General features: G+C 35.4%; 1 protein-coding gene across 7 annotated transcripts in view; it reads right to left on the bottom strand.

The window, feature by feature from the left end:
- Positions 1-27,831, bottom strand: part of LRRC9 (leucine rich repeat containing 9) — a 195,131-nt gene that overhangs the window by 114,619 nt on the left and 52,681 nt on the right. For 6 of the 7 annotated variants that reach the window (XM_074235927.1, XM_074235928.1, XM_074235926.1 and 3 more), the window contains 8 exons: positions 26,661-26,854; positions 25,575-25,706; positions 9,012-9,188; positions 8,700-8,817; positions 8,232-8,364; positions 5,838-5,960; positions 5,090-5,202; positions 3,005-3,217 (listed from right to left, as the gene is read on the bottom strand). In XM_074235927.1, coding sequence (XP_074092028.1) covers positions 3,005-3,217; positions 5,090-5,202; positions 5,838-5,960; positions 8,232-8,364; positions 8,700-8,817; positions 9,012-9,188; positions 25,575-25,706; positions 26,661-26,854 — 1,203 coding nt within the window. The remainder of the gene's footprint in view (positions 1-3,004; positions 3,218-5,089; positions 5,203-5,837; positions 5,961-8,231; positions 8,365-8,699; positions 8,818-9,011; positions 9,189-25,574; positions 25,707-26,660; positions 26,855-27,831) is intronic. The other variant, XM_074235932.1, reaches the window with a different exon arrangement.

Raw genomic sequence — 27,831 nt, 5'->3', positions numbered from 1 at the left:
ACAGTAACTTCAGAAGCACACAGCACACAGATTGGGAGGAGATCACAAAGAGATTATAGGGGACCACTTTCTGGAACTGGATGCAGATCCCAGTTGCATTTCTCCTATGTGCTCCCCATTGCAGTGGTGCTTGTCACCTCTGGGTAACAGGAGCCCTGGTCACAGACCAGGGTAGGGAGGAGTGCTTATGGCAGCTCACTGGACAGTGGGGACCTTTGCATTTACAGGGCTAGAAGGTGCAAAACAGACTTTTGAGGTGAGAGAGAGTAAAAAAGTGAGAAGAATACACAGGAATAAAGAAAGGAGGGAAATACAATTACTGATTATAACTGTGAATGCAAATGGGATGAACCCACCCATAAAGCAGAAGAAGATAGCAGAATGGATTAAAAAACAGACTATGATGGTTACAAGAAATACATTTGAAGTAGACAAGCACACACAGAATTAAAATAAATGGCTAGAGTATAATCTTTATGCTTCATCTGAAGTTGAAAAGGTGGGGTAGTAATTATGATATCAAAAGCAGAAACAAAAATTGATCTAATCAAAAAGAGATAATCAGGGAAACTAAATTAGGCTAAAAGGTACTACAGACCATTATTTATACAATATCAATATCAAAAATAAAAAATCAAGTAATATCAATAATAAACAAATATATACCAAATAGTATATATCTAAATTCTTAGAGGGAAAGTTAAAATTACAAGAGGAAAGAGGCAGTCAAACTATATGAATAATAATTTATTACTAAATAAATGATAGTAGCTTAGGTAAATTTATATAGATCTTAAGTTTACAAAATGACACATATATGTATGTGTGTATGTATGTATGTGTAAGTATATATTTTAATATATATTTATAGTGACCTATAGTTTCATTTTGATGGGACTTGCCTCCACTAAATCAGAGAGTGCAGGCATGCTATGATTTGGTTGATGGTTTCCAAACTTCAGCTTTCTACTCTCAAAGCTAGATAAATCAAACTAAAAAATAAACAAGAAAGAAGTTAAGGGGATGAACAGAATAATCACATTCTTGAATTCATATATGCCCTATTAGTAGTGTGGCCCTGGGCAAGTCACTTAACTTTGTTGCCTCACTTTCCTAATGTTTAAAATGATCTGGAGAAGGAAGTGGCAAATCACATCGGTATTTTTGGCAGAAAATAGGGTAATGAAGAATTGGGCGTGACTGAAAAATGAGTAAACAACTGAAAGAATTAAAGGTGCAGTTGATACATTTTTATTAGCATAGATCAATTTATCAGATTAATTCTAAAGGGATGAAATATGGTTTAAAAGAAGAGAGAATGATAAGGTCAGACCTCAGGTAGGAAAAAAGTAGCATTAAGACAGTAGATCAAAAAGAAGAGCCTTATCAATATGGTATTTAGTAGGATGGCAAAGAGGGAAGGAGTCACCTAAAATAAACTATGTATACATCAAAATTGGCCTGAAATTTTTCCTGATATTTTTATTGTTTCCTATGCAGTATAGTATGTTATTTATATATTTCCTAGAAGATACACCACAACTCAAGAAAACGGAATAGAAAAATTTGTCAGACTATAATTTTTAGTGTTTAATTGTGTTCTGGTAACATAGAAATTAACTATTTTGGTTAGCCTATTTATTTCATGCCTCTCACCACATCTCTTTTTTTTAAATTTAAGGCAATGGGGTTAAGTGACTTGCCCAAGGTCACACAGCTAGGAAATTATTAAGTGTCTGAGGCTGGATTTGAATTCAGGTCCTCCTGACTTTAGGGCCAGTGTTCTTTCCACTGCACCATCTAGCTGCACCCCTCTCATTACATCTCATTATAAACTGCTCTGATTGAATTTACAGTAATGAATATTCAATACTTAATTGAAGAAGACATGGTCTCTAAAAATTATTTCTGAAATTCTTGATAAAATTTAAGTCTCATAATTTCTTAGGAGTGTATATGGATTTAATTTTGAAAGAAACTTGAAGGGGGTTGTCCCTTTCCACTTTGAGATGTTCAGGAATTTTTCAATTGGTTTCAACCCTTCATGACCCCACTTGGGATTTGGCAAAAATATTGGATTTTGTCATTTAAATTTCCTTTACTGATAAGGAAATTAAGGCAAACAGGGTTAAGTGATTTGCCCAGGGTCACACAGCTACTAAGTGTCTGAGGTTGGATATGAACTCTGGAAGATGAGTCATCCTGATTCCAAGTCCAGAACTCTATCCATTTGGCCACCGAGCTGCCCATCCATCCTGAGTACTATGAGTCAACTCTAATGAAATATTAATTAGATATCTGTCAGTGGATAAAATTGTAAACTTGGAATTAGGAAATCCTGTGTTTGAATCCCAAATCATATATTAACTACCTCTGGGGTCCTAAGAAAGTCACTAAAATCTTTTTGAGCCTCAATGTTCCTCTCTTTAAATGAAAGGACATCTATGGTCAATTTATAGCTCAGAATCAATGATCCTATGATCCATCCATGAAACCAAAGTTATTAAAGTGAGGTTCACAGCTTTCATTTTACAGTTCTCTGACTCTCTTTGTCTTTGTATCTCTTTCTTTCACACACAAACACACACACACATACATACATACATACATACATACACAGAGCTCTCTTTCAGAAAGGTATAATTTAGAATAATTTTGTTTATAACAGTCTCAAAGTAAAACAGAATTGCCTGCAATTCATATACTGATGACTTGGTCTGTAAAGATGAAACTTCTCCATATCATGCTTCTTAATTATTAAGAGTAACTTGTTGATTTTCTGGATCTATATATTAAATAAATTTAATTTACTTGACTAATTTAGGATCCATTGTTCATCTTATCTGGAAACCAGAAGGTTAAATTGCTCTGAAATATATCATATAAAACTTGGTTCTACCACTTTTGGTTCAGCTATATTATGAAGAAGATCTAGTCCTCAAATGTCAAATGATAATTTCAAGTTCTTGGTTCTAGACCTCATTTAAAATTACACAATACTCACCACTATTTGGCTGTACATATTAGTCTTGGTAAATGAAAGTATTGCTTTTTCATCCAAATTATTAAGTTTTGCTCTAGACTTTAACCTGGGCTCCATTTCTATAACTTCCTCATCAGTTTTCAAGTCATGAGACAATAATGATCCATCTAGATTTTTTTTTGCTCCTTCTGCAATAACATTGTTGAGTGTAGAAAATAAAGAATGAGTCTTGACCTAAGCAAAGAATATTTATTAAAATGTTTAAACAATTTATGTGAAGCAGTACTATTTTTGAACAGATGAAATAGAAATTTTAAAAGAAAATTAAGTTTTATTGGTGTCATAGTAGGAGTCACTTAAAACAATGAGCCTCAGTTTCATCTGTAAAATAAGGATAACACTATAGTATACCTCAGAGGGTTATTCAGAGATTTAAATAAAATAATAGACTGAAAATATTTTCTAAGGTTCTGAATAGGCAGTTTTCAGATGAAGATTAAATAAGTATAGTTACCTATAGTCATTTGATAAAATGCTCTAAATCATTATTGATTAGAGAAAAAAATCAAATTAAAATACCACCTCAGATCTATCAGATTGGCTAAAACTACAAAAAAGGAAAATTATCAATGATGGAGGAGAAGTAGGAAAACTGGGACACTAATACACTGTTGGTGGATATGTGAACTGATCCAACCTTTCTGTGGAGCAATTTGGAATAATACCCAAAGGGCTATAAAACTATGCATACCCTTTGACCCAGTAATATAGTACCACAGGCAAGTCACTTAATCCTGATTGCCTCCTATTCTGGGCTATCTCCAGTCATCCTGATCCATATCTGGATACTGGATCCAGATGACTCTGAAGGAGAAAGTAAAACTGATGACTTAGCACAGCACCCCCTCACTCAAATCCAATTCATGTGCTTGTCATGGCATCATCTCCCTGATGTTGAGGTCTTCTTTGAAAATGAAGGACAAACATTACTACTAGGCCTGTATCCCAAGAAATCATAAAAAAGGGGAAAGACCCACATGTACAAAAATATTTATAATGGTTTTTTTGAAATGGCAAAGAATTGAAGAAATTGATGCTCACCAAATGGGGAATGGATGAAAATTGTGGTATTATGATGTGATAGAATACTATTATTCTGAAAGAAATCATGAATGGGTAGACTTCAAAGAATGTGGAAAGACTCACATAAACTGATGCTGGGTGAAGTGGGAAGAACCAAGAGAACATTACATACACTGACAGCAACTTTATGTCTTAGCTCCTCTCAACAGTTCAGTGATCAGGGACTCTAAAAGACTTGTGATGGAAAAAGCTATCCATATTCAGAGGAAAAATTATGGTGTCACATTGCAGACAAAGCATACTATTTTCACACTTAAAAACTTGTTTTATGTTTTTTTCTTTCTCATAGTTTCTTTCCCATTAGTTCTGATTTTAATTTCCTAACATGAATAATAGGCAAATATGTTAAATATGATTGCACATGTATAATCTGTATAAGATTACTATCATGGAGAGGGGATAGGGAAGAGAGGTAGAAAAATGTGGAACTCAAAAGCTTGTAAAAAAGATAAATGTTGAAAACTATCTTTGCAAGCAATTGGAAAAAATAAAATAAAATAACAAAAAAGAATGTATTTTTGTAAATCTTAAAATGTTATATAAATTTTCAGTTATTATTAACAAAGTAAAATAATAGAGGGGGACTTTTTACTTGTGGTTAATAGTATTTCCAGTGATGAGAATCATGGTAGTCATCAACAAAAATCAACAAATCATCAAAAATCAAAATAAATTTAAAAATCATCAAATATCAAGAAATGGTTCTGAGTTTTAATTACTAGTTCCTGTATCTTCTCCCTATGATTTACTCACAATAACTGTGGGGAAATCCTACCATAATAGCTAATTCATATGTTGGGTCAGATCTAATATGTGAATAAAATCACATCCTTAAAAAACGAAAACCATGCATGTTGTACCAATAGTTGAATAATTTAGTTGACTCATTCCTGTATCTCCAGAGGAGTTCTATTGCATTCAAAAAACAAACAAAAAACAAAACAAAAGCAAAAATACACATACCAATGTTATATACTCAAATTCAATGATGTACTCCGGCAAGACTAGGTCATGATCAAACACAAACCACTTGCTCTGCTGAAAGTTGCAACAGTTTTTGTGTGACATTAAGGAACCTAAAATAAAAAGATCACAATTTCAAAATATTTAGATTTTTCCATTTATGTTTTAAAAATGATAACAAATCTTAAATACAAACATATAGCCTCCTAAAATAAAGTAGGTCTTTTCCTTTTCTCTTCACCACCTACACCTATAGACAACACTTAATTTTGAACTGTTTTTTTAACTCTTTATATCCATAAAATAATTTTACTCACCCCCTGATTGATGCCATTTTATTCACAAATTTTAAAAATTGTTTTATTTTTTGTTGCTTTTACACTATATCTTTTTTACTTTCCTATCCAAGTCCTCTCATCTTTTTGCCAGATGGACAGCAATTTGTATCGTACTACATCAAACCCTCTATTACCTCAAATAATAATTTTGCATTCCTTGATGTTGTCATTACTTTCTTCTCACAATTCCACACTTCTAAGTTGGATACATGTAATACTGTATACATGTAATAATTGGGGAGGAGAGAGATAGGAAAAGAGGAGGGAAAAAGGTTTGACACAGTCAATTTTTTAATGGAAAAATTAGGTTCTATGAAAAGTGGGAATTAAAGAGTTAAAAATATCACTCTAAACACAAATATTTAGCACTAAGAAAGATGAAATTATGATACCCATGATGGCAGACATACTTAGTAAACCTTCCTGAGGCATGAATACTGAATTAAACATTGGATAGTTGATTTTACAGATGGGATCCTGTTCACGAGCCTGAATGCTATGTCCAAGAAAAACTTTTGTCATTAGGAGTATGCCTAAATGTGGAAAAACATAAAATACTTTACTCAGGATATAATAATAATAATAATTTCACAATATAGTTTTGTTGCTCATGCTTATAAAATAACATTTTTGCAAAGTTTCCAATGATTGAATAACTCCAAAGTTTTTTTTAAAGATTTAAGAATACTTCATCTTTAAAAAATGTTAGTACCCTGTTTGTGGTGGCAAAGAACTGGAAATTAAGTGAATGTCCTTCAATTGGGGAATGGCTTAACAAACTGTGGCATATGTATGTCATGGAACACTACTGTTATATTAGAAACCAGGAGGGATGGGAATTCAGAGAAGCCTGGAAGGATTTGTATGAACAGATACTGAGTGAAATGAGCAGAACCAGAAAAACACTGTGCACCTTAACAGCAACATGGGAGTGATGATCAACCATGATGGATTTGCTCATTCCATCAGCGCAACAATCAGGCACAATTTTGGAGATGGAGAATACCATCTGTATCCAGAGAAAGAATTGTGGAGTTTGAACAAAGACCAAAGACTATTACCTTAATTTTTTTAAAAGTTATCTTATTGTGTAATTTTGATATTTATACTTTCTTTTTCTTCCTTAAGGATATGATTTCTTTCTCTTCACATTCAACTTAGATCAATGTATACCATGGAAAGAAACAATGTAAAGACCAACAGACTGCCTTCTGTGGGGAGTAGGGGGTGGGAAGCAAGATTAGTGGAAAACTGTGAAATTCAAAGTAAAATCTTTCTAAAAATTAAAAAAGTTAGCAAAATAAGTAAAACTTTCTGTTGAGTTAATTTATCCTTCAAAGAGAGGTTACTTTGAGTCATTATACAAATTATGAAGCCAGGCAAATCATCACTGTGCACATTATTTTCTGGGACCAAGTTAGGAGAGTATATAGAATATAATATGTATTATAGGTATCTGAATTAAAAACCATTTGTTTGCTCTTACTATGATATAAATGAGGAAATATGGGAGAAAATAAATAGCAGTTAGTAATGTTATCACAAGAGAAAATAATTCTTTGATTTTTTTGTTTTTATAAGGCAATGGGGTAAGTGACTTGCCCAATGACCAGCTAGGTAACTATTAAATATCTGAGGCTGGGGCATCTAGGTGGCACAGTGGATAGAGTACCAACCCTGGAGTCAGGAGGATCTGAGTTCAAATTTGACCTCAGATACTTAAATAATTTCCTAGCTGTGTGACCTTGGGCAAGTCACTTAACCCCCAAATGCCTTTCAAAAACAAAAGTATCTGAGACCACATTTGAACTCATGTCTCCTGACTCCAGGACCAGTGCTTTATCCACTGCACCACCTAGCTGTCCCTAATTCTCTGACTTAAAAAAAAAAAGTACGTAACTCTTGATTTTTGGCTATGTGTGACCAGATAAAGAATGTAAAATACATGGGGTCCTGTTTAGTTCAGATCACCTGGCAGAACAAAGAGAATAAAGGAATGAATGAGTGAATGAAGAATAAAGAAGTCTTTGTTTTTCCCACTTGAATAGGCATAACTTTAGAGAAAGTAGTGTAAAGTGGAATTATATAGAGCCTGCTCATCACATCTCTTAATCAGCCCCCAGATTCAGTCTTAAGTTATGGGTGTTAGAGAATGATGGACCTAAAGTGAAGCCTCAGAGTCCTTAAGAAGAATCTGTAAAAGATTGCTTTTCTCAGATTCAAAGCTATAAACAAAAGGCTAAGCCTGTTGAATTATTTCATGAACTACCATATTGGAAGCTCAGATGTCAAAATATGCCAATTCATAAAGCATTACTGACATTACTTCTAGTTTGTCCAAGGTTATACTTGAGACTTATAAGGGAAGAAGCAGCTTTTGTACTGTTTCCAAAAAAGCTGTCTGGTATATTCTGGGTGATTCTGTATAAGTCATCAAAATTTAGGTTTTCTGGCCATCTAAGCAGGATCTTTTTTCTGAGTTTTTTTTTGTTAGGCCACCATGACATAATCTAAGATAACTTTTTCCCCCTAAAAATTATTCATGTGCTAATTTTGTTCTTCTTTTGTCCATTTATGTTTTATTTTAAAAATGAATCAAAGAAAATAATGAATTTTAAATTGCTGAAATATTCAAATGAATCTCATTCCATTCAATTTCTTAGATTGAAATAAAAAAGAAATTGCATAGTTAAAAGGTATAAGAACAAAATAAAATGTTTTTTAAGAATTTTTGAAGTTTATCAATACATACAATTCAAATAAAATTCACCATAAGATTCTAAAATACTGTTCATTTACATTACCGTGCCTGTACATTTCTGCATCAAGAGTTTTTTTCTTTTCATCCTTGATTTGTTTCTGTAGAAATTCAATTCTGGGACACTCACACAGACTGAAACTGTTAGCAAGGGTTACAGCTTCTTTTTTGAGAGTTGACTGCAAAGATTAAAACAAGATTTGATATGTTTATTTTACTGACATTTCTTCAATTTCAGTATCTTCTAGATAATAATGCTTCTTATTTCTTGCTAATGGTATCTATGAAGAGAAACACTGTAGCAGAGACTTATTTGCTTTATTGATATTTTCTTATTATGATCTCCTAAAGAAGTATTAATTTTTACGAACTAACAAAAATCTTTGCATAGAACATCAATTAACAAAATGATATAAGAGAGAAGGAAGAAAGAGAATATAGGAGTTATGCTAACTCTTTAATGAAGAATTATATTATAAATTGAAAGAACTATTCTATTGACATTTTCAGTTACCCTGTTTGTTTCAATCTCTTTGAATCCTTTCTCAAGTATTTGTAGCAGATGCTTTTTCTTTAGGGGAACTTCTGGATCAAAAATATAAAAAAGGTATTCCATCATATCTCGGTAGTTCCTTAAGAATAATTTGAAAAAAAGACAGTTTAAAACTCATTATCATAAAAACTCAAAAAAAAGTACTGACTAATTGACTAATTGACTAATAAATGGTATTTGTTCATCTACCATCTGTAAAACTAAGGAGGCAACTCCTTTAAAACAAAATCAAACTATAACAAAAAAAATTCTTTGTAAGATTAAACTTCTTACTCTGAATCATTTGCATCTTCACTGTCCAAAAACTTTTGGAATTTATCTTCAAATTTCAGTCTCAGAATACGATTGTTCATTTTAAAAATGCGATTTATCTTTAATCCTGTAATACCATATGCTCTGAAGTCCCAGGAACAAAAACGTGACAGAATTAACTGATAGCAGCAATTAAACCTATATGGAAATACAAGATAAGCACAACTAAAAATTAAATAGCACATTTTTTCCTCTTTAATGTATTAAGGGAAAAATTACATGAAATATTTTTTTTTACTTTTTTCCATTTGGAGAAATGTTCTGTCAAACAACACAGCATTTTATACCTATGGTGATTTGGTTGATTCTCTCATTCTGCTCCTGAGAACTTACTCTCTACCATTCTAAAATAATAACTTTATTCCATCTCAGACAAGAATCTGTAAGACAAGCCAGATCACAGACCACAGACCATCCCTAGATGTTTAGAATCATCAACATGGGACAACATATGTAATAATAATAGCTAGCATTTATACTGTGCTTACTATGCTTCACACAAAATGATCTGTCTATAGATTATTCCAATGGAGTAGTATTAGGATCAGGAAGATGGCAAGAGTATTGCTAGTAACTGACCCCATTTTTTTAGCATGATGACTACAGTTGCTCAGAGATAGACTAGCTTTGCTAATCTTGGATAAGAGTTGCTAATTAGTCCAGTGGATAGAGTAGTAGGTCTGGAGTCAGGAAGAGCTGAGTTCAAATCTGACCTCAGATAGTCACTAGATGTGTGACCCTAGGCAAGTAACTTCACCTTGTTTGCCTTACTTTCCCAGTCTATAAAATAAGCTGGAGAAGGAAATGGTAAACCATTCTAGTATCTTTACCAAAACCTCAAAGGGGGTCACAAAGAGTTGGACATGGCTGAGCAATATCAAAATCATTAAATTAGTCTCTGTTGACTGGATCACAGGATTCAGAGAGAAAATCGAAGAGGTCTCAAAATGTGATCCTGGCTGCCCTGAGACTCTTTATTATTTTTTTTAAATTTGTCTAACCATTTAAATTTTTTATATTATTATAATAGTCTAGTTGTAAAAGTAAAGATAATCTCTCTCCCAAAAGAGAAACATCAAGAAAAATAAAGTGAGAGAAAAAAATTATGTTTCAGTTTGCATTCAGATACCATTAGCTCTGTCTTTGAGATACATAGCATTCTTTATTATAAGTGCATCAGAGAAATTGCTTTAACATTTTTTCTACAGTTGCTATTGCTAGATGTATTTCCCTCCATCCTCTTCCTCCCCACCCCCATTTAAGCTATTCCCTCTCTCCTTTTACCCTGTCTTTGCTCAAAAGGGTGTTGCATTTAACTCTTCTCTCTCACATTCTTCCCTCTCTTCTAACACCTACACTCTCCTCTCCCCTCCCCGTCCCCTTTCTCCCATCCCTTTCCTCTCCTATTTTCCTCTACAGTAAGATAGATTTCTATACCCTATTGAATGTGTATGTTATTTACTCTCTGAGTCCAATGAGAATGAAGGCTCACTCATTTCCCCTCACCTTCCCCCCTTCCACTCCATTGCAAAAACTTTTTCTTACCTCTTTTATATGAAATAACTTTGCCCATTCCAATTCTCCTTTCCCTTTCTCCCAGTTCCATCCTTTCTTGCCCATTGACTTCATCTTTATAATATATTATACCTCCATATTCAACTCCCTCCTGTGCCTTGTCTATATATGCTCCTTCTAACTGCCCTAATAAAATGAGAAGGTTCATATGAGTTATCAGTATCATCTTTCCATGAAGGAATATACACAGTTCAACATCTTTAAATCCCTCATAATTAGTCCTTCTTGTCCACCCTCTCTATGCTTCACCTGAGTTCTTTACTTGAAAATAAAAGTTCTGTGGAGCTCTGGTTATTTCAACAGGAAAGTTTGAAAGTCCCCTATTTCATTGAATGTCCATCTTTTCCCCTGAAAGAGGATATTCAGTTTTGCTGGCTAGTTGATTCTTGATTGTAAGCCAAGCTCTTTTGCCTTCCAGAACATATTTCAAGCTCTAGGAGCCCTTAATGTAGACACTGTGTAATCCTGACTATAACTCCATGATATTTAAATTGTTTCTTTCGGCTGCTTGTAATATTTTCTCTTTTGACCTGAGAGTTCTGGAATTTGGCTATAATATTCCTAGGAGTTTTTATTTTGGGATCTCTTCCAAAAGATTATTGGGAATTCCATCAATTTCTATTTTCCCTCTGCTTCTAGGATATCAGGGAAGTTTTCCTGGAGAATTTCTTGAAAAATGAAGTCTAGGCTCTTTTCCTGGTCCTGACTTTCAGGTAGCCCAGTAATTTTTAAAATATCTCTTCTGGATCTGTTTTTCCAGGGCAGTTGTTTTTCTAATGAGATATTTCACATGGTCTTCTAGTTTCTTCATTCTTTTTTATTTTGTTTCTTGGTTTTTTTTGGTTTTTCACAAAGTCATCAGTTTCCCTTAGCTCCATTCTACATTTGAAGGAATTATTTTTTCAGAGCCTTCTTTATCTCCTTTTCCATATAGCCAATTCTGTTTTTTAAGGCATTCTTCTCCTCATTGATCTTTTGGAAAACTTTTTCCATTTAACCTAAATTAGCTTTTTTTTCCTTTTAGGTTTTTGCAAGGCAAATGGGGTTAAGTGGCTTGCCCAAGGTCACACAGCTAGGTAATTATTAAGTGTCTGAGACCAGATTTGAACCCAGGTACTCCTGACTCCAAGGCCGGTGCTTTATCCACTACACCACCTAGCCACCCAAAATTAGCTTTTAAGATGTTATTTTCTTCATTATTTTTTATATCTCCTCCACACTGCTCACTTGGTTTTCATGATGATTTTTCCACATTGCTCTCATTTCACTTCTCAGTTTTTCCTCTAATTTCCTTACTTGATTTTCAAAATCTCTTTTGAGTTTTTCCATAGCCTGGGACCAATTCATATATTTCTTGGAGGCTTTGGAAATAGATGCTTTGACTTTTTTATCTTCTGAGTGTGTAGTTTGATCCTCCATGGGACCAAAGTAATTGTCTAGGGTCAGATTTCTTTTCTTCTGTTGTTTTCTCATTTCCCCAGTCTATGATTTGATTTTAACTCTTGATTAAAGTGGGGCTCTGTTCCAGGGTGGAGAATATACTTTTGCAAGCTTTTGAGGGTTTTTGAAGTTGTTTTCAGGGACCCCCCACCCAGGGATCTTCAAGGACTTATGAGAGGTTCTGACTACTCTCCTGGTGTGTGCTCTGGTCTGTGGCTGACCACAAGCTCTCCCCTCTGCCCTGGAACTATGAGGAGGGTCCCTGCTCCACTAATGGTCATAAACTTCCTTTTTCTGAGACTGTGACTCAGACTGTGTGTGTGATCTGGATCTGATTATCAGGGATAACAGAGAGCCCTCTGCAGTCTTCCCTGACCCCCGTACTGGCTATGGGCTGAGTCTCTGTAAGAAGCTGCTGGATGGTTCCCCAGGCCTGCTCCTCTTCCCCAGGGGCTGAGGTTGTTATGGACTAAGTCCCATGGCTCACTCTGGTTTGGCAGTTTTTCCTGCCTTCCAAGCTATCCTTGGCAATCCCTGGGTTGAGAAAACTGCCCCGCTGCCAAAGATCAAGGCACCCCCAGGGACCCAGGCACCTCATGGGCTGTTACTGGAGTCAGTTTGCTCCAGTATGGCCAGCACCCTTTCCAACTATGGTATAATAGATCTTTCCTCCAGATCTTCAAAGTTATCATGGGCTAGAAAATTATTTTACTCAGTCTTTTTGTGGGTTTTGCCATCTAGGATATGGTTAGCCATTATTAAAGGATTGCTGCTGGGATTTCCTGCCTTCACTCCACCATCTTGGCTTTTTTTCACATCTACTCCAAGGAAGTCCAGCGTCACTGTATTTTCTATCAGTCAGCTTGCATTTTGAATCCTACTCTTTGTTTTCTTCTGGGCATCAAAATCTGATGGATATTGAAAAATTGAGCCCTCACAGAACTGTAGCTAAGAATAATGAAGAAGCATAAAACCAAGACCTATGAGGAATGGTTGAAGGAACTGAGGATATAAAGCCTGAAGGGGGAAAATTGTGGAGGTAATTTCTGCATGGCAGGGTGAACTGCATGATCTTGAAGTTCTCTTCCAATTTTAATAGTCTCTGTTGATAGATCTTCATTTCAACATATTCTGAGGTTAATTTAGCTTGTCAAGTCCCTTTAGGGCTTAGAGGATTTCTCTAAAGAGTGGAATTAATAATAATAATGATGATGATGGTACCTCATCTTTACATTGTTGAAGGACTAATGCTGATGAAAATGGCACATGATATTAATATAGTGTCTTAAAAGTTTATAGAGTAGATTTTATACATCATTTAATCCCACTTTATGAGGAAGGTACTATATGAATATATATGACTATATATATATGTAAATATACATAAAATTCCTGCTACAGATGAGGAAACTGAGGTAAAGAGATTTAATAACTTGTCTAGCAAGCATCACAGGTAGGTCTTCTTAAGTCCAAGGCCATGCTGTCTCTGATCTCACTGACAAGTCTTATGTGTTTTAGAGTTAGAAGATCTCAGAAGTTCTTTCAAGCAACATAAGAGACAGCTCAGAAAGAGCAATGATTTGGAGTCAAGTTCAAGATCTGAGGTGACATGGTGGCTGTCATGCATGGACATGTCATTTTATCTTTCTGAGTCTACTTTCCCATTCACAAAAATGGGGATAATAATACTTCCTATACACCTCATGTTGAGAAGAAATATCTAAAGGGCTATATAAATGAAGTTATTACCATTATTAAACAACAGATTACCCATTGTTGTCCTTTGTACTTTGATTGCTCTTGCTATAATTTTGCTCAAATGTTTCTAATCCAGCATTCTCCTTTCCTTTTGCAATGATATTAGTTGAAATTATGTCCACTATAATACACTTGATTTTGCCTCTTGCTTTATCTGGTATTAGTGTTTAGAACTTTGCTGATTCAGAATTTCTTACTATTTTTCAAGTAGATAGGCCTCATGTTTGTTTCTTTTCTCCCCATGTTTCACTGAGGTCTCTTGCTAGACTGGTCAGAATAGGACATCTGGTAAATTGCACCTCATTTGGATTCACTATTAGTCATTCTGATGTAAAAAATGACCTAACCATAGCTATTTTCATGTCTTTAGAAGTATAATTCAACCAAACTAACATGCATTTTAATCTGTGCCAGGAAATTTGCTAGGACCTGGGGGGGGGGGTTTACAAAGACAAAGGGCACAAGTACCTGCTCTTAATGTGTTTTTTTTATTTTTTAGATTTTTTTTTTGCAAGGCAATGTGGCTTGCTCAAGACCACACAGCTAAGTAATTATTGAGTATCTGAGGGCGGATTTGAACTCAGGTACTCCTGACTCCAGGGCTGGTGCTCTATCCATTGCACCACCTAGTTGGCCCACTTAATGTGTTCTTAATGAACACAAGTAATGCTCTTAATGAACATTCATAAGGACATAGAAAATATACAAAGTCGTTGCTGGGGAAGAAAGCATTAGCAGCTTGGGGAATCATAAAAAGCTTCACATAGAAGTTGATGGGCAGAACTGGATAGAATAGTGACTTAGAATCCAGAAGATTCCTCTTCCTAAGCTCAAATTTAACCTCAAACACTAGCTGTGTGACTCTGAGCAAGTCACTTAACCCTGTTTGCCTTAGTTTCCTTGTCTGAAAAATGAGCTACTGAAGAAAATGGCAAAACACTCCAGTCTCTTTGCCATGAAAGTCCCAAATGAGGTCACAAAAAGTCATTCACAACTGAAAATGGCTGAAGGAGAGAAATTGGTACCTGAGCCAAGCCTTGAAGGGAAATAAGGATCCTAAAAGGAAAGAGTTCATTCCAAGCATGGATAACAGCTATTAAAAAGGCAGAGAAGAGAAAGTGTTTTGTAAGAAACAGTAAAAAAATCAGTTTACCAGAGCTGAACAGAAAGTTTGACCTTCAAATTCAGGACGCAGGTGAAGCATAGAGAGTTGAAGAGAAGGCTAAAATATGAGGGACTTAATAATGATGAACTGCATGTATTCCTGCATAAAAAAATGATATAGATAATATTCATATGAAACTTCTCATTTAATACAGCAGGTAGAAGGAGCTTTTATAGTGATGAGCAATTTGAGGACCAGTCTTTCTAAATATGAAGAAGTTCATTATTAATAGAATGGCCATTAGATGATGTATTCTTTGGCCATGGAAATTCCTAAAATAAGACAAAAATTTAAAAAATGGCACTCAGTCTTATATATTCTATTCCCTCTTCCACAGTGACAGTTGGTAGAGAGACAGAAAAAGGTGCTAAGAAATTTTTAGAATACCTATAAACTTTAATTTCATTTTTGGTACTCTAAATGTGACTTTTTTTGACCAATGGCCAAAGAATGACAACACATCAATGCTGACAAACGAGTTGTAGTTAAATGAAAGGATGGTTTGCAGATTCTCTTTAAAGAGCTAAAAGAAGTAACTGTATAGTTGATATCATATGGGTTCCCCAAAGGAAATAAGATTATGTGGATATATTATCATCTCACATTGAAATTTTCATGATTATTGTGAACAAAATGGTTACTGTGAAAAAAGTTGCCATTTCTGTTAAAAAGAAAGACATAGACAATGAAGTAGAGAAATACTATGAAGAACTTGATAAGGTCCTTTAAATCTAGTATCTTGACATCCAGGAACTTCAATGCAAAGTTGGATATGGGAGCATTATCATCATAAACAAAACAAAACAAAACCCCCATAAATCAAAACCCAAAAGCAAAATGGAAAATACAGCTGAAAGATTAAGAAATTATTGATAGAAGTCCAAATACCTAAATCCAGAAGCAACATACACATACACACACACAAATACACACACACACACACACACACAAATTTTAGAAAGTTAGAAGACACTGGATAAACAACATACCAGATAGCTTAGTAAAAAAAGAGAAGAGATTGATCTTATATTAACACACAAGAAACAATTAATTATCAAAGCTGAAGTCATTCAAGAATTTGAGATCACTGACTAGATAGAGCAAAAATGAAATTTTCAGAGGAAAGGATGACATGAGAAGAAGCTGTATGAATTACGATAACTTTAACACCAAAATATTTTCAAGCTGTTAAATCTGAAAAGGGGGAAATAGATAATAGAAGTATTGACTCTGATCAATGCTGGATTACTACCACCATCTACCTCTATCACTCCTACTTGTTGAGTGGAAATGTAATGTAAATTAGTGGCTAGATTCATGCCAACTGATCTCAACTGGTCTCTCACTGCAATAAGGTAATCCTTTTCTTCCTCTTAATTTCCTTATTCCTAGTCAAGATTATTCAAAATTTTGTCTTCTCTTTTCAATTTTACACAGCTTCTCCAATTCCCTTCTCACTAAGTCAAAGACTTCTCGTCTTTTTGAAGTGAGATAATTGAGGCCACTACTGTGCATTCTTTGACATCACCCTAGATATTTTTTCTTCCATTTCTCAATAAGATGGCTTTTCTTTCTGCTTGAGGCAACCCCAGTACATAGACCCTTATCCTATCCCCTTCATCTTCTCCTGCCGGCTGTAATTTTAAACTTCTCCCTATCTACTGTTTTCTTTTCTACTTTTCTACTACCTTCAAATATGCCTGAGTCTCTCCCAGAGTCTCTCCCATCCTTAATAAACCTTCATTAAATCCTATGGTCCTCTCAAATGGTTATCAGCCAAATTTAGAAAAATCTATCTAAACTCATCATCTTCATTTCCTTTCTCATCACTCTTTAATCCTTTATAATGTGCCTTCTGACTTCATCACTCAACTGTGCTCTTTGAAATTAAAAATAATTTTTTTGTAGCCAAATCTGAGAGGTTTTCCCTACAGTTCTCATACTTTATGACTTTTCTGCTGCAGTGTGTTGATCATCTTTTTTTCTGGGCTTTCTAATCTCCTGGTTTTTCCTTCATGTCTGACCATTCAGTCTTATTTGCTGGGTATCACTCATATCAGATTCCCTAAATATGGATTTTCATTTAGGCTCTGTCCTTGGCTCTATTTTCCTCTCTATATAATCTTTTTTTCTTGGCAACATCAAGTTTCCATGAGGTTCATTATATCTACTTCTATCATGGCTCATAGGTTGTGTGTGTGTTTGTGTGTGTGTGTGTGTGTGTGTGTGTGTGTGTGTGTGTATGCACATCAACATCTAGAAGAAAACATTATCTTTTCCCCAAAAGCCACTCTTCTTCCAAATATCTCTGTTTCTGTTGAGGGCATCACCATTCTTCCATTCATTCAGGATAACAACTTTCACATCATTTTTGATTCCTCAGGCACTCAACAGATGCCAAATTTTACTATTTCTATTTCTACAGTATCCGTTGCATTCAGTCCCCTCTTTTTTTTTTTAATCACAAAGTTATCCCCTTAGTTCAGGCCCTCTTCATCACCCACCTAGATGACTTAAATTGTCATCCGAATTGGTCTCTCTGCCTCAAGTGTCCCTCCACTCAAGTAACTGCTCTATATTGTCACTCAAGTGATTTTCTTTCAGCAACAAGTTAAACAATTCAATTTCACTGGCTCCACATAAAGCTTTTAGGATAAAATTTAAATTTCTATTAAGCTTTTAAAGTTCTTTATGACCTGGCCTGAAACTCTTCTAGTCTTTTGTTATTTTTCTTCCTGCATTGTATGGTCTAGTCAAGTTGTCACTCTATTCTTTATGCTTGGACATTTCATTTCCCATCTCTGTGCTTTTGCATTAGTCGCCTCCCTCTGTGCTTGTAACCCACTTTCATCCTTGCCTCACAGAAACCCTTTTTTCCCTTGAGACACAGATTAAGTACCTGTCCTGATCTCCCCAATTGTCAAGTGCTTCCTGTCTCCAAACTACCTTGCTTTTACTTAATTTTATTCACCATGAATATACTGTATATACGTTATCTCCACCATTAGAATGAAAGCTCCTTCGAGTAGGGATTTTTTTTTTTCATTCTTTTAATTTGTAGTGTTGATCATAGTACCTGGTAGGTTTGTTGATTAATTCTCACAATTTCTTCTTTTTTTTCTTTAGGTTTTTTTTTTTTGAAAGGCAAATGGAGTTAAGTGGCTTGCCCAAGGCCACATAGCTAGGTAATTATTTATTGTCTGAGGCTGGATTTGAATTCAGGAACTCCTGACTAAAGGGCTGGTGCTCTATCCACTGCCCCACCTAGCCACCCCGATTCTCACAATTTCTTAAAGAAGTTTAAATGATATAAAATAGCATGAGAAGAGGGCCAAAAGAGCCTCCAAATTGACTCAATTTGCAAAGAATTTATCTTCTTGTCAAAAAGAAACATGGTAACCAAAGGTAGCATTAGTTAAGAGTACAATGTCAATTAGTAGATAGAAGTGTCTGCTTTTTGGTCCACCAATTCATTTAAGTTTCAGCTAAAGAATCATATTCTTCAAAAGTATATTCCTGATTCTTCCAATAATTGGTTCCTTGTCTTATAATCATCATGTAATTTTTTGGTGGGGTAGGAAGGATTACATATTCTCAATTTACTTATCTGTTTACATGTTGTTTCTCCTTAGAAGAAAGTAAATTCCTTGAGGATAAGGACTATCTCACTTTTTAAATTTGCATCTTTGGTACATGGGGTCTTTTGCATAGCAGTTTAATACAAGCCTGATAAATTGAATTAGGAAGAGCATCATTTCACAAAACAGTGAAAAACAGTTAAGAAAATGATAGTGAAAGATGCTTAGCATATTCCAAAAGCAGTTATAGATGAAATTGGAAGGACAAGAAATAGACATGAAACAGAATAGATTTACCAGTATTTCTATAGTGTCTATTGTTATCATTGATGAAAAGGGAACCACAAATCCTCAATCTATAATGTGCTATAGGAGAATGCTGAAATTTTCATTAATAAATTGAAGTCTGGAAAAATATACACAGAAGAAATATGTATAGGAAGTGACAATTCACAAGGTGGCTGAAAACTGGTTTTCAAAATATCTTAAAGCAAGGATGATTACAAAAGAATGAAAGGGACCACATTCTATATTATCATCCTTCCCAAAATCCTGACCAAGACATTCATAATTCCTAACCCATATGTCTATTTTTCATCTTTACAAAAAATGTTTAAGAGTAGTTTATGTATGTGCTGAAATGACCTTAGTGAAAATGAAAAAGGTAGACTTATACAGATTATTTTCTTTATCACTTTATCACAGATTATTTTCATTTATTTTATTTTATTTTTTAATTCTCATTTTGTACAAATTTTTTTTACATTAATAAAATATTCCTGTTTAAGAGTAAACAAAATACCCCTCCCCCATGAATATAGACTTGCTTGGGCTATAAAGTAAAGGGGAGAGAAAAAAAATAAAATTAAAAAAAAGAATAATAGTAATAATTGTAGGTATGGCCAGGTGGTGCAATGGACAAAGCACCAGCCCTGGAGCCACGAGCATCCGAGCCCACATCCAGCCCTGTAGACCCAACAATCAACCAGCCGTGTGACATGCAAGCCACCTGATCCCCAAAAACCTAAAAGAAGAAAAATAAAGACGCAAAATAAAATAAAATAGTAATAATAGTAGGGGTGGCTGGGTGGCAGACAGAGCATTGGCCCTTGAGCCAGGAGCACCTGGGTCCAAATCCGGCCCCAGACACCCAAAGATCACCCTGCTATGTGGCCCCAGGCAGGCCATCCAGCCCCACTTGCCCTGCACCCTCCCCCAAATAATAACAACAAAAATGTGCTTGAGTCTTTGTTCCAACACCAACAACTCTGTCATGGGTAGATCTCATTCTTTAGGATAAGTCCATCACAAAAGTTACTTCCATATTTTTCCACCGTTGCCATTGCTGATCACAACTCCCACCTTTCTTATTTCTCCACTACCATGTACTCTATTTTCTCTCTCCTTTCACTCTGACTCTGCTGTAGGGTCGCTGAGTGGCACAGCAGACAGATCCTTGGTCCTGGGGCCAAGAAGCCCTGAGCCCCCATACCACCCCTTAGGCCCAGAATCCACCTGGCCCTGTGCTCCTGGGCAGGCCTTCCAATCCCAGCCCCTTGCAAGAAGAAAGAAAGAAAGTGTGTTATATCTGGCCACTCTCCCCCCATGGTCCATCCTCTCCTCCTTTATTCACATCCCCACCCCTTCCTCCTGCTCCCCCCTCCTTCTTACTCCAGATGTCTATACCCCATTGAGTATATTTGCTGTTTCCTCTCCTAGCCACCTCTGATGAGAGCAAAGTTTCCCTCATTCCCCCTTGCCTCTCCCCTTCCATATCATTTCAATAGCTCATTGTAATAAAAAAAATCTTACGTGAAATATCTTGGACTATTCCCCCTCTCCTTTTTCTTTCTCCCATTCCATTTCCCTTTTTTCCTATTGACTCCACTTTTACACCATATTTTATCTTCGAATTCAGCTTTCTCCTGTGCTTCAACTATAAAAGCTCCCTCTACCTGCTCTATTAACTGAGAAGGTTCATATGAGTATCATCAGTGTCATTTTTCTATGCAGGAATACATGCAGTTCATCATCATTAAGTCCCTCATATTTTCCCCCTCTCCTCCAATCTCCATGCTTCAACTGAGTCCTGTATCTGAAGATCAAACCTTCTGTTCAGCTCTGGCCATTCCAAAAGGAACATTTGAAATTCCTCTGGTTCATTCAAAGTCCATCTTTTTCCCTGGAAGAGGACATTCAGCCTTGCTGGGTAGTTCATTCTTGGCTGCATTCTAAGCTCTTTTGCCTTCTGGTATATTATATTCCAAGCCCTATGAGCTTCCAATGTAGTTGCTGCTAAGTCCTGTGTGATCCTGACTGCAGCTCCATGATATTTGAATTGTGTCCTTCTGGCTGCTTGTAATATTTTCTCTTTGACTTGGGAGTTCTGGAACTTGGCTATAATATTCCTAGGGGTTGGTTTTTTGGGATCTCTTTCTCGGGGGATCAGTGGCTTCTCTCCATTTCTATTTTGCCCTCTGCTTCTAGAATATCAGGGCAATTTTCCTGTGGTAATTCTTTGAAAATGATGTCAAGGCTCTTTTCCTGATCATGACTTTCAGGTATTCCAATAATTTTCAAATTATCTTTCCTAAGTCTGTTTTCCATATCAGTTGTTTTTTCAATGAGATATTTCACATTTTCTTCTAATTTTTCATTTTTTTTTGGTTTTGAAGTATTGATTCCTGATTTCTGGTAAATTCATCAATCTCCCTGAATTCTATTCTTTGTCTGAAGGATTTGTTCTCCTCAGAGAATTTTCTTATCTCTTTTTCCATCTGGCCAATTTTGCTTTTTAAGGCATTCTTCTCCTCAATAACTTTTTGAACTGTTTTATCCATTTGACCTAAACTGGTTTTTAGCATGCTATTTTCTTCAGCATTTTTTTGGATTTCCTTGACTAGGCTGCTGACTTTACTTTCATTTCTTTTCCCAGTTTTTCTTCTAACTCCCTCATTTGATTTTCAAAGTCTTTTTTGAGCTCTGTCATAGCCTGAACCCAATTTCTGTTTTTCTTGGAGTCTTTAAATGCAGGAGCTTGTGCTTCCTCATCTTCAGACTGAGTATTTTCATCCTTCTTGGGCTCATATGCAAATATTTCTCAATGGTCTTCCTCTTGTTTCTCTGCTTGCTCATTTTCCCAGGCTGGGCCTGGTTTTGGGGTGCTTCCTGAGCTTTTGGGATACTCCCACAAGGGTCTCAGTGTATGAGGCTCTGTCCTCCCTCCTGGTCTGTGAATGACCATAAGCGCCCCCCTCTGCCACAGGGCTGAGGTGGGAGGGACCTGCTGTTCTATGGGGGGGCCTAGACTGCTATCAGGATCTGAATGTGGTCAGAACCCCAGAGTTCTGTTCCAGGGGCAGAGGACAGATCTCTGCAGTCTCTCTTCACTCCCCTCCCTTGGCTCAATGGGCTCATGTTCTGGAGCTCCTGCTTACAGGCTCCACCTGTTTCTGTTTCTGGATCTGGGCTGCTGAAAGACCACACTGCTTGCTGTGTGCCCTGAGGGCTGGGCTCCATGTGCTCGCTCTGGCAGAGGTCCCTGGCTCTTCCCCCGCTTTGTGCCCGGTACTCCCCGGGGTGCAGCTCAGGAGATACCTCGCTGCTGTAAGCTGTGACTCCCAGCGCCCTGGGGCTGCCTCTGGGAGGCTGAAGTTCTTTCGCTCTGGCGGGCCACCCCTCTGGCAGGCCGTCCCTCCGACCCCGGGGAGCAGAGCCTTTCTGCTCTTTTCCAGGTTACCTTGAGTAGGAGAACTGCCTCACTGGGTCCCTTTATGGGTTCTGTCTCTCGAAAGTTTAGTTAGAGTCCTTAGTTTCAAGTTTTATCAGAGAGCGCCTAAGACTCGATCCCTTCTTATCGATCTTGTTGTGTCTGTTTCTTCACTGATAACAACAAATTTTATTTGGTAGAACTAGCCTTGAAGGGTAGAGTGCTTTCAATAAGATAAGCACCAAATATAGGTCAAAATTTGTTGAGGCACCCGGACACAGAGAAATTCTTTGATTATTGATATTGAATCATAAGACAAGAAGATATTCTCATCAAAAGTATCTTTCAATATCAAATAGTCCATATTTCAGTGTCCAATGAATAAGGGATTTCCAATATGGTTCTCCAGATATTCCTGGTGATAGATAATATTCTGCTGAATACCTTATTAGTGAAAACCATGGCCAAAAGAGATAAGCACAGGAATCCTCACAGGAAAAACCAAACATGGAGAGACTTAATATATTATTCAGATTATGACATGTTTGAGTGGGCAGCTTTACTGAACTACTCCAACAATACATATATTTTGATTTAGTTAATGCAGAAAGATAATATATACTAAGTCAAGAATTGAACAGGAAGAAGAGAGTAGGCCAGTTTGAATTTGAGAAGTTGTGTAATAACTTCCATCATCCCAAGGAGCTCCCTGACAAAAAATACCTATCTTTTTGAAACTAGTTTTCTTTCAGTGACTGCTCCATGGCTATATATGATTCTTGGAACATCATGATTGCAAAAGAAAAAAATCTGCAAGTAATCCAAGGAACAAAGGAATGGAACATGATGGTACACTAAACATGATTTTCCCACAAGAAGCACAGGTAATCATAACTTGTATCATCAGGAAAATACTCAGAAAGAAAAAGGGTAGGCAGGTTACCCAGTAAAATGTCTGAGAGTTTAAGTTTTGTACTAATAGCTAAAAATGTTAAGGACCAAAAGGAAAGTCATCTCCACATTTGGATTATTATTATTAGTGATCAAAATTATTTTCAGGTACATTATGAAACATTACTTATTTTTATCTATTTATGAACTACATATTACATTTTTACCTATTTATAATCTCCATAACTAGATTATAAATTTCTTGAGGACTGCAACTCTAAATTGTTTTTGATATCAGCTCTACATATGACAAACAGTAAAATGTTGATGGCTGACATAATTTCACTAATAAGAATCAAGAAAAAGAAATCTGAGGAGAAAATGCTGCATCAAGAGATAACCTATGGGGGTGGCTAGGTGGTGTAGTGGATAAAGCACCGGCCTTGGAGTCAGGAGTACCTGGGTTCAACTCCGGCCTCAGACACTTAATAATTACCTAGCTGTGTGGCCTTGGGCAAGCCACTTAACCCCATTTGCTTTGCAAAAACTAAAAAGAGAGAGAGAGGGAGAGAGAGAGAGAGAGAGAGAGAGAGAGAGAGAGAGAGAGAGAGAGAGAGAGAGAGAGATAACCTATGAAGCAAAAAACAAAAAAACTGCACAAAATAAGGACTTTTTAAAATTGGAAAAAAATTTACTTTTTATAAATACTGCTTTATACATCCCTGAGATACCACCTCACATCTCTCAGATTGGCCAGTATGACCAGAAAGGAAAATAATCAATGTTGGAAGGGATGTGGGAAATCTGGGACACTAATGCACTGATAGTGGAATTGTGAATTGACCCAACCTTTCTGGAGAGCAATTTGGAATTATGCCCAAAGGGCAATAAAAATGTACATCCCTTTTGATCCAGCAATACAGATCCACTACTGGGTCTGTATCCTGAAGAGATCATGAAAAAAGGGTAAAAATCCCACATGCACAAAAATATTTATAGCAACTCTTTTTTTAGTGGCACAGAATTGGAAATTGAGGGAATGGCTGAATAAATTGTGATATATGTAGCTGATGGAACACTATTGTTCTATAAGGAATCACAAGGGATGGGATTTCAGAAAATCCTGGAAAGCATGGCATGAACTAATGTTGAGTGAAATGAGCAGAACCAGAAGAACACTGTATACCCTAACAGCAACATGATGAACTTGTTAATTCCATCAGTGCAATAATCAGGAACAATTTTAGGGTATCTGTGATGGAGAATACCATTTGTATTCAAAGAAGGAACTGTGGAGTTTAAACAAAGACCAAAGCGTATTATCTTCAATTCTTAAAAGTTGTCATGTATTATGCATTTTTGCTATCTCTTTCTTCCTGTTGGATTTGATTCTTTTCCCACATGTTCCAATTTCAATCTGTATTTGTCATTTTTGCAAATGAAAATCCTATATCAGATTGCCTTTTGATGGGGGAGGGAAGGGAGGGAGTGAGAAAAATTGTAAAACTCTAAACCTTGCCAAAAAAAAAAGATTGGTAAAAACTACCATTGTATGTAATTGGAAAAACAAATAAAATATTTATATAATGAAAAAAAGAAATACTGCTTTATAAAAGAAAACATTAAGGAATACTCACCAAAGTACAATAAGGAAATCAAAATGCTTTTTCATTAAAGGAATTACACAAAGTTGACTTTGGTAGAAAGATTTTTTTTTTTTATATTTGGGGTTCTAGCCAGATTCAACTGCTCCATGAAACTACAATGACAAACTATGCACACAAAGTAATTGAAAGAATTTTTTAAATGATCTTTTCACATAAGTGAAAGAAACTGGAAGGGACCATAACAAGACTACACTGAGGTTGAACACACAGTACCTGAAATTTTGTCAATATATATATTTAACTTTTTTCCCCTAGGTAAAGTGCCAAAATTATTCATGGATTTTAAAAAACATGTACTTGTTAATGCTCACCAAAATCAATTAAAGCTATTCAGAAATTTATAGCTGAGTTGCTACAATTATCTAAAAATATTTTAGTCATTTTATTTTTACATAATTATATCCTTCATTACTGGTACTCTTCTGTTTCTTGACTGCCAGTCTGCCTAGTTTCAATGCATATTTTTCTGTTACCTGCAATATCTATGTGTATCCTGACTGTCTACCTATTTCTATTTTTGATTGTGGACTCCCAAATATTTCTATGGATTAGTCTATTCTCATGCCAATTTTCTACTTAACATTCCCAGTTTCCTGGGGCAATTTAGTTTTTAGGTTATGATCCACCTTTGCCCTTGGGGCTGACAATCAGATCTTTTGAAATCAAACTATATGTTCATGCTTATTTGAGTAATAATAAAAATTATTTACAAATATGATATTAAATTTTAAATACTTTTACCACTCATGTGATGGTGTTCCTTCTTCAAACTGGATATTACCCACTGTTTCCAGTTCAATGAACAAAAATGGCACTAATAAACCATATTTTTTCTTCTTTCGTTTGACTTCATTCTCATAAAGCATTTCAATTCTATTGAAGAAAAAATACATAAAGGTTCTGTAGTTAATGAATTGCTTTACCACGATATTTTTACAAGTTTTTTTAAAATTTTTAAATCTTTTGTGATTATATAGCTTAAAATATAAGCCTTTTTAATGAGTAAAGAAGTTACAAGTAAAAATATTTGGTTTTAAAATTTGGTGTATACTAATTCTTTAAAAAATCAAGATGACACTATGGGGTTTTACTAATTTTATAACACAGCAATATCAGAAATCTTTGTAGACTATTAATAACTAATATTTTCACTTGGTGTCCTATTGAAGAAATAAGTATAAAGTCATATTCTTAGTCACATTTGCTATATCTTATATTTCTGCTGTATACTGTTGATTGAAATTTATGGCTAAACAGCTAAATTAGACCTAAAGAATTGGTATGCAATATACTGCTCATCCAATAATACATCCATTCATCATACACAAATACACACACACACACACACACACACACCCCTCTATTAAAATTCAATACACTGAGACAAATAAATTTGAGTATCTTGAATAAGTCTAACAAATCACATGATTCAGGTGCAGCTGAACTGACTCAATATGAATTCAAAAGTTAAAGGCAATTTTGGCACCAATGATATTTTTTAATGCTTTTTAGTCACTTCATTTATATTAGAACCTAGGGTATTTTTCCCCTTTCCCAGATATCTGTTCTGGCATCCCCAAAGGGGAGTGGGAAAAGGGAAGGCATGACTAGTGAGGGTAGACTCCATTATCCCCAAGGTAAATACTAACCACACATATCTATGAACTGATCTAAAAATATATTTCATAACTTGATATTATATGTAAATACTTTCTATCTTTAAAGGCATAGACCTGATTTCAATTTCTGATCTACATAATATAATGGATATTTTTAGCCTAATGTAATGTTTTAAAACATAGCATCTATACAATTCAACAAACATACTCATCGATTTTTTTGTTCCAGTATGCTATCCTCTCACTGAGGGCATTTTGTTTTTGGAAGCAATTCTTTACAAAATTTGATTCTTCAATGGAAATTTCATTGCTGGATTTTTCAGGGTGCGATATTTTACTATGATAAGATTTTTCATTGTGCATTTTCCCATCTAGTTGTATTTCTTCTAATTTCCACTCCAACTATTAAAAAACAACAGGCCATTACAGGTATCAGTTAAAAGGAAAATACAAGAAAATCAATATTTGCATGATAGATATTACATTTTTAAGATTTTTCAATTCATTTATCTATCTATCTATCTATCTATCTATCTATCTATCTATCTATATATACTAAAGTCTTACTCATGGCTCATCATGGTACATGATATTCTGCAGTTCTCAACATATTAAACATAAATAACCTGAGTGTATGTATGTATGTATGTTGTATATTTGAAGAGGTTCATCACCAGAAGAATAGGTATCAGATGATGATTTTTATTGGCTATAGCAAGTTATAAAAATTGTATGTGTTAAGGTGAGAAAGACTTGAATTCAGTGTCACAGAAAGATTATCCACATCTTAGATACTTAGAAGTATTGAATTAAAATACACAGTTCAAGTTACCTATTTTGATTTAATCTAGTAGAAATTAGCTCAAAAATCCAGATTCTGAATTTCCATTAGTGTGTGAGAAGAAAACTATTGGCCCTGATTAAATCATAGATGACCTGAAAATTCTAAAGTTGATGAAGAATTCTAAATATGAACTTTGACATGAAATCGGGTCAAAAGTTTGATTCTGACTTTATAACAGTCAAAAGTATTTCAATATGTACTAGGTGGCCAAAAAAGAGGTAGTAGATATTGTCATCATCATCCTCAATTTTTTTTGGCAAGAGAAAAGATAAAAATAACAATATCAAGAAGGTAAGATTAAGAAATGTAAAGTAAGTATATTCAGTGGGCAAGTAATGCATCATCAGGAGTCTCTTGCTGCCATAGTTGCCCTGGGGAATTCTTTCTTTTATTCTCTCTCCTCTCTTTCCTTTCCCTTTCCCTTTTTTCCCTTTTCCTTTCCCTTCCCCTTTCCTTCCTTCCTTCCTTCCTTCCTTCCTTTCCTTCCTTCCTTCCTTCCTTCCTTCCTTCCTTCCTTCCTTCCTCCTTCCTTCCT

This window comes from Macrotis lagotis, chromosome 4 (assembly GCF_037893015.1).
Source record: "Macrotis lagotis isolate mMagLag1 chromosome 4, bilby.v1.9.chrom.fasta, whole genome shotgun sequence".
In the NCBI taxonomy this organism is placed as follows: Eukaryota; Metazoa; Chordata; class Mammalia; order Peramelemorphia; family Peramelidae; genus Macrotis; species Macrotis lagotis.
The sequence above is the reverse complement of the archived record's forward strand: the minus strand, read 5'-3'. Positions and strand labels throughout refer to the sequence as shown.